The following is a 13,201-nucleotide window of genomic DNA, read 5'->3' as shown; positions in this document are numbered from 1 at the left end:
TGCTGGTTGACTGCCTATTGACTTCCCACAGCCAAGGACTCTCCTGTGTGGATGGCAGTGTTTTCTTACTGCACCATGGGATGATCTGATAAGAGTGAAAGGAGTGAATGCTCCTTGAGCCCCAGCCCTCCAAGAATCAGGGTCAGAGAGAGGCATAGCTCTCAGGGGTGGTCCAAGACATCATGTTGCCAGGAGGTGAAGGACCCTATGGCATGCCCACCAACCCCCACCTCACCTGCAGGTGGCCCAGGCCATGAAGCAGCAACATGCACACACTCTCGGTCTATGTTATCAAGGCAGGCAGTGGCGGAAGGGCCATTCCTAGCCCACACAGGGGGGGGGGAGGAGAAGAAGAGGTGCACCTCTTCACACAATGAAGAGGGGAAAGAGTATAGTGTGCCCCAGCAGGATGAGAAAAAGTGACAGCAATGATGAAATAGAAAGGATTAGGACTGTTGAGCTCTAGGCAAACGCACCTTTTAAAAACAGTAGAAATTCTGGTAAGAATTAATCTGCCCCTCCTCAGCCTCTCCCTGCATGATGGAAAGGCTACCTGAACATACCTCATGTAGAAACAGGCTCCCTCTGCCTTACAGCCCTCTCCAGACTAGAGACCTTCTAATTTCCCCCTTTTTGCTTAAGCCATATGGCCTGGCTTCTCCGACTGCTTATGCGTTGCAGCTAGGAGTACAGTGTACAAGCTGCTGTTACAATGGCACAGGTCACAAGTACCAAACAGTCAGGATTAGCACATAATCTGTTGCATTTGCTCTCAGGGAAAATGGTCTCCATGTGCTCTGACATGCATGTGCCACGTAAGGTTGTGGCAGGGGACTGAAGTCCATCGTCTTTGTAATTATAACCACTCTTTGATAAATGCTTTAAATATTGGATCAGTCAACTCACGGAGGTTTTGAGTCCAATCAGTCAGCTCACTGTGAGTCAACTCACTAAGGCCATGCTGGAAACAGGTTATGGAGATCGATCTCCCCCTCCCCCCGCATTTCCCAGAGAGACAGAAGATTCTGAGCGAAGATTAAATAATCTAGAACTTCCAAAGAATGGGCCCTGCTGCTGACACTCCAGCATAACGAGAGAAAGCTCAAGAGGTCCACTGCACTCAAGAAAGCAGAAATGCTTGACAGAGCCAATGTTTCCAGGGCCCAATTAAACCCAGTAGTGCAAAGAACTATCCCCATGCTGATTTTCAACTGGTCTCTGTCAGTTTTACTGGGTTAAGCTGAAACTCTTTGACCGTGGGAAGTGTCAGTTGAGGAAAGTGGTGAATTTGGGGGCGTTTCCTTGCTGAATTGTAGTTATTGTGATACAGCCCTTTAGGGCAAAGCCATTCTTTTAAAGTTTGTTTCACTTTCCATTCTTTGGTAGCAGATGCTCATGTTCAGGCGGATTTTTTCATGTTTGGCCCGGTTTTGGCTGGAATAAGATTTCTAAACACTGTGGTTTGCAGATTTATTATATAAATCCATCTTTTTAGCAAAGGAGAAAAACAGACCTGGATCAGGGTGGGTCAGCTTATGAAAAGAGACACTGCTAGCAGAACCTAGAAAGGGAATCAGGACAGGACTGAAGCCGGTTTCAGAAACAGTGATTCAAAACAGCTAGTTTACAAAACAGAATCTTCACCCCCTGCACAAATGCTCTCAGTTCTTTCTCTCCCCAGATGCTATTCTGAGCAGTGATGTGAGACACAGCAGAGGAACCTTCAAAATATTCTGACTTCAGAGTGATTCAACCAAGTTGTGGTTTTTTTTAATATCAAAAACATAACACAAACATTACACATTACCCTACTGACAGTGGGGTGGCGGAAAATCCCTGAACAGTGGGAGGCGAACCCTAAACTCCTGGAGCACTGCCTCCGCCTGGAACAGCTCAAACACAGTGAAATCAAGGACTGACAAAAGCAGCAAACTGCAACAGGGGATGCAACTGGCAATGGAGGCATCTTGTTTGGGGCAGGTCATCTGGGGGCAAAAGGCAACATGGGAACCCTTCCTCCCGGCAGAGCTGCAGTTTGGGGAGTCACCCCCATCACCACACCACCCAGCTGCAAAGCTTGACATGAAATGAGATTGTGCGATTTCAGCTTCCGCTCCCACTTTCAGAGAAGGAATAGGAGTAGCAGAGATAGAAATGGGTGAGTGCAGGTATTTAAGGCAACATGTGAATAAGCAAGGGGACAAGGCCATGAAGCCTTAGCCAGGCCCAGGGGAAAGAGTGGGGGAAATCCACAAGGCCATGAAGCCTTAGCCAGGCCCAGGGGAAAGAGTGGGGGAAATCCACAAGCCTCAGGATGTGAAGAGCCAGCAGCCTCCAAGTTCTGCCTGGAAACCTAGTCTCCAATGGCTCTCATTGGCTCTCCACAATGTTCAGCAGTGCCGCTTCAGGAGCAGGCATCCAATGGTTATCTACAAACATGGAACAGTTCGGAGGATTCATCTCATCTCAGCTTCAATATTAGCCGCAGCTTGTAACATTGCAGTAGTGGAGTAGCCAGGGAGTAGGTCCCACCTCCTATTTCCCCATTCTACTCCTCCCCCACTCAAAAGTCTACTCTTCTTCCTCCCATGCCATGTACAGGAGTCAAAGTCTCTGTGTCCTCTCCCCAAATTTTTTTTTAAAAAGAAAGAATGGTTTGTGCATGTGGGGATTCTGACAGTTTCCAATCTGGTCCTTTGAAGAATTCTCTGTTTGTGGTGACTGGTTGCAGATCAAGGTCTGGAGGTGGATGTAACTGGCTTTGGGAGTTGGGGGCTCCACTCATCAATCTTCGTCATCGTCCTCCTCAATTCGCAGGCGCTTCCTCTTGCCAGTGGGATGTGGACCATCCTCCTCCTCACTAGAGTCTGCAGTATCAAAGCCAAATACTGTATGTATTAAGAGCGAGCAGAGTGTTTGGCAATGAAACAATGCTAGAAATTCATGCTACCACTTATTATTATTATTTTGCATTTATCTCCCGCTCTTCCTCCAAGGAGCCCAGAGCGGTGAACTACATACTTGAGTTTCTCTTTCACAACAACCCTCTGAAGTAGGCTAGGCTGAGAGTAAGAAGTGACTGGCCCAGAGTCACCCAGCTAGTATAATGGCTGAATGGGGATTTGAACTCGGGTCTCCCCGGTCCTAGTCCAGAATTTAAAGTTCACACTCAAGGCTAGAAAGTTATTTTCAAAAGAGCAAAATGAAATATTCAGGTTTCTGAGGAAAACTAGTTGGAAGGAAGGAGCGAAAGAACAAAGAGAGAGAGGAAAATATGCATGCGAAGCTGGATGAGCAAACTTGCACTACTGTCCACGCTCACCAAAGGATTAACCCTTTTTTCTTATGAACTAAATCTAGGCAGGGTTTCCCAAGGCTCTAACAGCAGAGGCACACGTTTCCTTGAATTAAAATTGGAGGCCTGCTTCACTCTTACACCCACAAAGCAAGTAGGGATAAGAATTACCCACCTTCAGGAGAACTTGCCTCCTATATTTCTGTGGGGTTCTGGACATGCCTCCCAATTAGAAAGGGGCAAGTCCAGAGCAGTGGCTCAAAAGTGAGGCAGTCCCCTTTGACAGGTGAGTATCTGTACACCAGTACTAAGAAGATCCAATTGCTTATCTCCTGTTTTCCTTTTTCTTCTTCCATTCTTAGCCATTTGTCTTTCTCATCTGTTTACTATATCTGTCTGCTTGTTCTAGGACTTTTTGCCTTGCCTTTTCCTCTACTAAGTGGGGAGGTTACTTAGCCATCTCTATTGTTTGATTATTGGTTTTAATGAAAATATAGAACAAAAAAATAAATAAATAAGATCTTCATAAGAAAGCCCTAATGAATGGCCTGTCTCCAGTGGAGGAATACTAACAAGAGGCAAGGGCAGAGAAGGGACAAGTGCTCCGAGGATGGCTCAACCTCTGCATGGTGAGTGACGAATACTTCAGTGGCACCCAATGCCACAGAATTACTCACCCTCCAGCTGAGGTCGATTGCTCTACCTGGTTTTCCTGCCAGTAACCCATACGGAGACACAGAGATAGCCTTCTCTATGGACGGACAACCTGGTTATTTTATTTATTTCTTGCACATTAGCATTTCTCCAATGTACAACAGTGCATACCAGCACACGGTTCAGGAAAGACTGTTCTAGGGTCTGGCGAGTTGCATTCAGCAGACAGTCAGAAGAAATATTTGTATGAAGTAGAGAAGGCACTGGGAGAAAAACTGCAGTGAAACTCTCTTCTGCACATTTCTGTTTATGCAGTATCGGATGTGGACTCTTAACTATTCATTAGAAATATACTGTGAGGGGGAAATCTATATTGAGAAATAATTTTAACGCATTGATAGTTCTGCTAACTGGGCGAAGAGGTACCTTTTACCATGGTGATTCTCTTTATTTAGCAGGGGGAGAATAACTGGCCTAACTGGCCCTATCTCTCCCACCCCTCTGCCGTCCAGTACTTCCAGTGACTGTTGCCGGTGTCTATCTTATGTTTCTTTTTAGATTGTGAGCCCTTCGGGGACAGGAATCCATCTTATTTATTTATTTGTAATTTCTCTATGTAAACCGCTTTGAAAACTTTAGTTGAAAAGTGGTATATAAATATTTGTTGTTGTAATTTAGTTTTTGCATCAGCCTGGTTAGATAGTATAGGTCCTTGCCTATCAGAGCCTTGCCAAAGGCTATATACTCAAATGCACCACACTGATTTGAGGCTACAGTACATGGGGGGGGGGGAGAACCTGCAGGCTGCAGAAAAGGCTACATATACCTTGGCTGTCATTTTCCTCCTCATTGATCAAGCGGCTCCGCTTGGGTCCCAGAGGAAGTTGGATAGCCTCCTCCCTGCAAATGAGGATGACAAAGTAAGTGCTTGGAGATATTTTTACCAGTGATGAACACCAAGCATGGGGTGGGGAGGGATGCAGGGAGACACATAGCATTCTTGCCTCTAACTCACTGCTTTAGACCAAAGTTTCAAGCAGTAGGTTCTTTTCCTTCTACTACTACCCCCAGAATTCAAGAGTTCCAGCTTAAGCAGCACAAACTTTTGAGTGGATGGCATGTCAGTTTTTCTATCAACAGATACACTTTTGAATGGAATAGGGATCTGAATCAAATTGGTAACTAAGTTTTGCGGAACATTTAATGCTCTCTTTGAAACTGTCTGACGGGCCATTTTACCATAGCAATTCCCACCTTAATTTTATGTTCATGGATCTTCGTTTATGAGAGAGATCATGCAAGTCTACAAGCCAATCAGATCACAGACTTAAGAGAAAAACCAAAGCTACACATCAGTATGATCCTAGTGGCTTATCATCAATTGAATGTAGCCATGTGCCAGAGTAGTCCATGCCTGGCAATGGGGCAGGCTATCATAGAGCCCCTGGTGGCACAGTGGTAAAACTGCCGCCCTGTAACCAGAAGGTTACAAGTTCGATCCTGACCAGGGGCTCAAGGTTGACTCAGCCTTCCATCCTTCCGAGGTCGGTAAAATGAGTACCCAGAATGTTGGGGGGCAATATGCTAAATCATTGTAAACCCCTTAGAGAGCTTCCAGCTATAGAGCGGTATATAAATGTAAGTGCTATTGCTATTGCTATAGTAAAGGGAGAAAAGAACAACAGCTTGTCCCATCAGTGTAGTGCTGAGCACCTGCTCAGAATATGGTAGCTTTCAAATCAATAGCTGAAAGTGCAGACCTCCATTCAACCCATCTTTTCCTGTATAAAATTCTGAGCTTGAAGGGGTGCTAAATTCCACAATCCTCTAAAAATGAACAAAATTTCTAAAGGAAAGAAAAATGCACCTTAAAAAGGTAGGGTTTGTTATTACACACACATGCACTCACTTAATCACACTGAGTTTGCTCTAACAACTAGTTTTCTGCAAGCCACTGCTCTCAGCTTTGTGTGCTCTGTACACATGTTATCACACCCTCCCCAAAATTTCCACACAGGCTCCAGTTCTCACTTTTCTGCCAAAAGGCCCCGGGGCTCCTCTTGATTCTCTTCCTCTGAAACCAACAGGAGAGAAAGTGTGTCAAGCAAAGAAAATTCCAAACCAGTTCAGCAAACAGCTTTGTGGTGAGGCAGGTACTGCTGATGCAGTAACTCACCTCAGATTCCCCCACCTATCCAGGCACAGGGATCTTCAAGAAAGGTACTGGGACATTCCCAAGCAGCAGGTCTCCCAAACACCCAACCAAAGCCTTTTTCTTATGGTTGCAGAGAATACTTCAGCAAAAAAGACTGTACATCACAGGTATATTTACAGAGACTCAAACCTATGTCTTTATTTACTACAGGCAGAACTGTGACCAGCAGTTCTTGGTCACAGTCCGGAGATGCCAAATCATCTCTAAACCAGGGTGGACTTCAAAATGCTATTAGAAGGGATCAGCCCATTTAATTTGGTCTCCGTTTAGGGCATGTATATTGGTTTCAACTATCGATCCAGAAGCCAGTCCTCCATGGGCCAAGTTGCCCCCAGCACTTGTAAGCACTCCTCTATGGAATAGTCTCCCCAGTGAGGCTGGCCTGTCATCGTCACTTTATTCTTTTAGACACCAGATAAAGATCTTTATGTTCACTCAGGCTTTTAAAAATAGTTTTTAAAAAGTTATAAAATGTTTTGTGCTTTATTTTGGATTTTCTGTTTTATATTTAATTTGTTTTGAAAATATAGACACAGCCCAGTTTGGTTTTGGTTTCAGTCAAACAACTGCCAAGCGGGTTCCGAGCTCTACTGGTAAAGGGGAATCCGGTGAGGAGAATTCCCCTTTATTAGTAAAGAAGCAAGGGGGCTTTGCTAAGTCTGGAGGGAGCTGTGTTCCCTCTAAGGTGTGCGCGCAAAATGTCAGCCCACCTGTGCAGCTGTCTCTGCCAGGCACGCAGTGCTGCTCCCGCCACGGTCCCGGGTTCCCCCTCTCCCCAGCCAGGATGTCACCATCACTGCTGCCGCCTCCTGGTTTCCCCCTCTCCCCAGCAAGGTCCCAATTTTCCCCTCTCCCCACCTGGAATGCCACCACCATTGCGGCCACCACCACTGCCTCTTCCTGCTCCAGCTTCAGATACAGATCTCATCTGAAGTCTCGTCGGAGGCCAAAGTCCCCTCTCGTGAGACTTCTGTCGAGATCTACAGATGGAACCAGAGGATGACGGAGGTGGTGTGTTGGAGGAGGCAGATGGCGGATGCAGCCCCCGACAGCCCAGAGAACAGGTAAGATGTTGAGGGAGCAAGGGGGAAAAAGTTTGTGCACCACGTCTCATGGCAACCTTTGCTGTTTTTGTTTTTACTTGAAATCCTAAAATGCTGGAGTTTAAAAAATAATATAGCAACACACACACAGAGCAACAAAAAACCACCCTGTTGTCAAATTCAGCCCACCACTTAAAGCATTAATTCCTTCCTGGAGTGTGTCTGTGTGCATTAATTCCTTGATAATTACTAAAAAATATATAAAAATAAGATTTAAAAGTGTGTGTGCATACAGGCATGTGTGCATGTATTAATTCCTTCCTGGTGTGTGTGTGTGTAGGCGCATTAATTCCTTCCTTGTGTGTGTATCCTGGTGTGTGTGCATGCGCGTGCATTAATTCCTTCCATGTATGTGTGTATATTAATTCCTTGATTATTAATTTAAAAAATTAAAAAGATTTAAAAGTACACACATACACATCCTGGTACATGTGCATGCGTATTAATTCCTTGGCAATAAATAAATAAATAATTTCAAATGTGTGTGCATGTGTATTAATTCCTTCCTGGTGTGCGCGTATACACATTAATTCTTTCCCTGTGTGTGTGTCCTGGAGTGTGTGTGCATGCATGTGTCCATTAATTCCTTCTGTCTGTGTGTGTCTGTGCACGCGCACGCAATAATTCCTTCACAGGGTGTGTGTGTGTGCCTTGATACTGCCACCCAGAACAAGACTCTTTCCGCTCACTCATGATAAAAATTAGAGGAAACACTGGAGGGGAGTCATTTAGTACTTACAAGTACTAGCTGTGGTGGTGGGCTCCTCCCACCCCGTAAAATGACCACCGCATGTGCACAGGGGCCCCAAACCAAGCTGGAAACAGGCCTGAGGCCCGCGGGGGCGGGGGCACTGCTGCCACCACAGCTAGTACTTGTAAGTACTAAATTACTCCCCTCCCACCCCTACAGACTTAGGAAAGCCCCCCTGCCCCTTTACTGTCAAGGGGAATCCTCATCGGATTCCCTTTTACAGCAGAGCTCCAAACCGGTTTGGCTTGAACTGGGCCCAGTTCAACTCCATACCTGTCAAACCAGTGAGGTTCGACGTTGGGCCCGGCTTGAACCAAGCCAGCTTGCACACCCCTACAAGTTACCTTCCAGGCCTACCCGGCTTGTAATTCATTAAGTGAAGCAGAGCCTGCCAGGTGTTTGGGTGGGGCTGAGGCCATAACTTAGTGAGAGGACATATGCTTTGTATGCAGAGGGTCCCAGTTCCCCAGGAAGAGCTGGGAAAGATTCCTGTCTGAAATACTGGAGGGCCACTGCCAGTCAAAGTAGACAATACTGAGCTTGATGGGCCAGTGAGCTGACTTGGGATAAGGCAGCTTGCTGTGTTCCTACACAGCTTTCCCTGTCTCAGGCAGGCAGCAAAAACAGAGTTTAGTACACCCTCAAGTGGGTCACGCCATATGGCTGCTGGACAGTGGGCTGTGCCTTGCTTGGTGGATCACAAGTTGGGTAGGCCTGGAATATACTTTGCCCTGATTACAGGTTCTGGAAACAATGCAGCCTGGTATCCTCCATGGGTCTGCAATTCCATCAGGCATGGACCGAAGCTGAAGTCTGGCAGAGCACCAAGTCTGGCAGAACCCTTCCTCCCTCCCCCTTCCACACAGGAAAACATAACTCAATTTTAGAAGACTGTAACCAATTCCACAAATTCACATGTCCAATAAGAAACGAAACTGAGCAGAACTCTACTCTTTCATAGAAGCCCTGTGTAAACACTAGAGGGCATGCCATCAAGATAACGGTTTTGAGAGCAATAAATCTAGCTGGGGATTAGAACACTAAGGTGGGTAACTGATTAATCCACAGGTTGGGGGCTAGTATTGATTGCTTTGTCTGGTTTGGGATGCTTAGATACACAAAACAAGTATATCAACCTCTTTCCATTGGCAGTACCACTATAAGAATACGTAGAAATATGGCAGCACCCATCTTACAGCAGCACATGTGCATTACAATCTAGGAACAGGAACAGATACTGAGGCACAGAAAGAAGTGCGACTCTGAACCTGCCTTGGGAGAAGGTCTGCATCCGAGACCTGAAGCCACTTGGTTTTGTCTCTTTGGGTCTTACCTGAAGCCACATGCAGAACCCTAACAGTGTAAGTCAAATAATCTTTACATATGGAAGAGTGTGGGTGTGCACAAATATGCTAGAGATTGCCTGCTACTCATTCTGAGCCCCCTCCAGACTGACCTGCTGCGAGGTCATGGACTGTTGGTGGTCACTCTAAATGCCAAGGAGAAAAGTCCAGTGGTACTATTTTGACAAACAATTCTGGTTCAACTTGGCAAAGGAGGAAAGCCATCAAAGGGCCAACATGTTGTCTGCCAGTGGAAGGAACTGGGGGGAGTAAGGATGGATAAGCAGGGATGGACAGAGTCGGAACGGGGACAAGGAAGACCAAGAACTACAGGCAGGGAGCCCAAGAGAAGGGATGGGTGAAGGATGATGAACAAAATGTTAAGTGGGAGATAAGGAGCTTGCTGCTGTTAGAAGGAGGCAAAGTGCTGAGAGAAGGGTGGGGAAGGAAGAACACAGAAAACCCAGGAGGTAAAGGAACTAGGACGGGGTTGGGGGTTGAAAGGTCTGAAGAAATATCTCAGAGAATAAAGGACAGGAGGGGTGAGATGCTATTAATGAAGAAGGTTGGAAGGCAGACAAACGAAACAGTCAACTGGCAAAGCATAAGGCAGCAAGCCAGAGAGGGGAGTCAGGCTAAACAATGACTCAATATAATCAGCCCAATAGGGATTCTTGATACTTGTGCAATTTAATGGGAGGGACTTGTTTCAACAAAGAGAACCTCAGTGACTATCACCTCTTTTCCTCAGTGTGGGGAAATTTTGTTTGACATTTAATTGGTTAATTGTATAAAAGAAGTTTATATTACTACTACTTATATACTGCTTTTCAACAGAAGTTCTCAATTATTCTCAGTATTGATAGTTTTGTTCTATAGGGAAAAGAGAAAAGCTGAAGGAAGATAGTAGCTAAGGTGAACCCAAGTCACATATCTGATACACTGTTTACTAGCTTCTCAGCTTGGCTAGGAGGCAATTGTTCTGCTATTGAGAGCTCAGCTGAAAGGAGGTACAAGCAGACCTCCCAGGATATGCAGATCAGGAATTGAAAAGATATGCAAATTAATGGCCAGAAAGGAACTGGAAGCCCACTGGTCAGTTAAGGTACTTTCTGGACCAGTAAAAAGGCTCAGACTATAAACCTATGTAAAGGAGGCTGGAGCAAGTCATCAGAGCAGATTAGTGGGGTAGTCTGGCCAGAGAGGCATAGAAGGTCACCTTGGGAGGGAGGGAGCATGCACCAGTTTATTATTTATTACATTTATAGACCGCCCCATCCAAAGGCTCTGGGCAGTGCACAACAAGTTCAAACACACATAAAAACAAACACCATTTAAAACACACTGCTTAAAACAATATAAACAATTCAAATCCATTTAAAACCAATTAAGACACTTTAAAACAATTTAAAAACCTTGGAAGGCTAGGCCAAACAAATACGTTTTTAGGGCTCTCTTAAAGGCCAACAGCATGCCTAAACTGCAGATATCTGCCGGGAGTGCATTCCATAGGCCAGGAGCAGCTACAGAAAAGGCCCAGTTCCAAGTCGCCACCAGATGTACCAATGGTAACTGGAGACAGACCTCTCTAGATGTCCTCAGCGTGCAATGAGGATCATACAGAAGAAGGTGCTCTCTGAGGTAGCCTGGACTCAAAGCTGTTCAGGGCTTTAAAGGTAATAACCAGCACTTTGTGTTTTGCCCAGAAACATATCAGTAGCCAGTGCAACTGCTTTAAAACAGGCATAATATGGTCTCTCAAGGTTACCCCAGAGATCAGTCTAGCTGCCACATTTTGAACTAACTGAAGTTTGTGAGCGACATACAGTTGGCCAGCAAAAAGAAGAAAGTAAAACAGGCAAAAACCCAGGAGGAAGAGCACTGAGATTGGTAAGGATTTAGGAGGTCAAGAGTTGAAGGAGGACCTTCAGAGCCCAGAGTCCTGTGAGCAGTGGGGAAGGTGTGCTGTGAAGGGGAGAGAAATCTTTCAGGAAGCAGCAGCTGCTAAACTGTGTCTCTGGATGTGTGGAGATGGCTGAAAACTGAGAGCAAAAAGGTTGGACCAAGGAGAAGAACAGTGAGGCAAAATCCTGAAACCTAGCTCTGCGGATCTGACCAAGTGGGAGAAGCTTAGGTTTAGAATAGCATTAATTTGGCTGGACTATATTGTGAAAACTAAAGGGAAAGTTTGGCCTTCAAGTTAATTAGCAAAGAGCTATTAATAGCTAAGCAATTATCTTTGCCTGATTATAGTTCTGCAAATAACCTAGCAGAAATGAGAACTTGAAACAACTGTGTTTTTTGTATTGTAAATAAATTTCTTTTTGATTCTTCAGTACTGGTCTCTGGCTCTCTCATTCATGTCCACGTTCATTATCAAGCTACTGGTGGTGTTTTCTGAAAGTGGTTCTATCATTGGGGAGGATAGGTGGTAGCAACAGGTTAGTATAGCATCAAGAAGTTTTGGGATATTTCCTCCTTCAAAATGGTCTTTCTAAAAGGAATATTTTGTGGGAGTGAAAGCATTCCAGAGAAATGCCACACCCTGTTATCTTTCTCCTTGCATACTACTCACCAACTGGCTGTTCTTTGGTCTCTTCCTCCATTTCTTGTAGGGTAATGGAAGCAGCCACCCGTCGCAGCTGTTCTGGGCTGAGTTTCGCTGGGATGCGCCAGAAAGATTCCTGGAGGAAGTCAAAGGGGGATCATTAAAAATTATGCCAGTTCTTAGCCACAGACGGGCACCATGCTACTGCTCCCAGTATCCCCTATATTAGGGCTGCTCAACTTTGGTCCTCCTGCAGATGTTGACCTACAACTCCCATAATCCCTGGCTATTGGCCATTGTGCCTGGGGACTATGGGAGTTGTAATCCAAAAACTGGGGGCCCAAAGTTGAGCAGGCCTGCAATATGCAAGTCTCTTATTGCAGTAGTGTAAAAGAGGAAGAGTTTACCCCAAAATGACAGTAGCATGATTCATGCCCATTGCACTAGACCAGGCCTGCTCAGTTTAGCCCTTTTGAACTACAGCTCCCATAATCCTCAGACACAGTGGCCAATAGCCAGGGATTATGGGAATTGTAGGCCAACATCTGCTTGAGGGCTGAAGTTGAGCAGCCCGGCACTAAACTGTTAAAAAAACAACCCAGTCGAACTTTTCAGAGAAAGCACTGAGCTAAGCCCAAAGTAAGGAAGCACACAATGACTAGAATAAGGAAGAAAACCTTTACTAAACAAACGTAGGAAACAAAATAGCAACATTCAGATGCAATGGAAAACCATGGTTTGCCACTGTGTGCACCCAGCAACTACAAGGCTCAGGCTCACTAGCTCCCTTCTCCCTTTCCTCTTACAAGCAGGAGACAAGAAGTTTCTACTACTGGTTAGTGGCAAACATGCTGCTTGCCCTTGCATCCAAGCACAGCAAACTATGGTTTGCAGAAGCTTCTAATCCCCTCCCCTTGCAGACAGAGGAAAGAAAGAGGGACACGTGAATCCGAGGCTCGCAGCTGTCAGTGCACATACTGCAAGAGCAAACTATGGTTATGTTTTTATATAACCATTTTATATGGCTGTAGAAAATGCAAGCTTACAATATACACAATGAAATGAGGTACAAGCTTGAATCAGTTCCTTAGCAGAAATCCTAGAACACATTTCCCCAAACAGAGAAGAGGAAGTTGGGCCTCTGCTCCACCATATCTAGGGGGACTTAGCACATGGCTCTGACCAGTAGCCATGTAAGAATGAGGACCATGTGTTCGTATTTAGGGGTGCTTAGCTAATTTTCCTTGAACTGTTAGTTATCTCTAGCTATCACTCAACAAAAAAGGGGGAGG

General features: G+C 45.4%; 1 protein-coding gene across 4 annotated transcripts in view; it reads right to left on the bottom strand.

Moving 5' to 3' along the window:
* Positions 1-1,456: 1,456 nt before the first annotated feature.
* Positions 1,457-13,201, bottom strand: part of TIMELESS (timeless circadian regulator) — a 73,449-nt gene continuing 61,704 nt past the window's right edge. For all 4 annotated transcript variants that reach the window (XM_053297443.1, XM_053297442.1, XM_053297444.1 and 1 more), the window contains exons 27-30: positions 11,937-12,045; positions 5,981-6,023; positions 4,776-4,849; positions 1,457-2,867 (exon numbers count right to left, since the gene is read on the bottom strand). In XM_053297443.1, coding sequence (XP_053153418.1) covers positions 2,785-2,867; positions 4,776-4,849; positions 5,981-6,023; positions 11,937-12,045 — 309 coding nt within the window. In that variant the 3' untranslated portion in view covers positions 1,457-2,784. The remainder of the gene's footprint in view (positions 2,868-4,775; positions 4,850-5,980; positions 6,024-11,936; positions 12,046-13,201) is intronic.

The sequence above is a fragment of the Hemicordylus capensis genome, chromosome 2, assembly GCF_027244095.1.
Source record: "Hemicordylus capensis ecotype Gifberg chromosome 2, rHemCap1.1.pri, whole genome shotgun sequence".
In the NCBI taxonomy this organism is placed as follows: Eukaryota; Metazoa; Chordata; class Lepidosauria; order Squamata; family Cordylidae; genus Hemicordylus; species Hemicordylus capensis.
The sequence above is the reverse complement of the archived record's forward strand: the minus strand, read 5'-3'. Positions and strand labels throughout refer to the sequence as shown.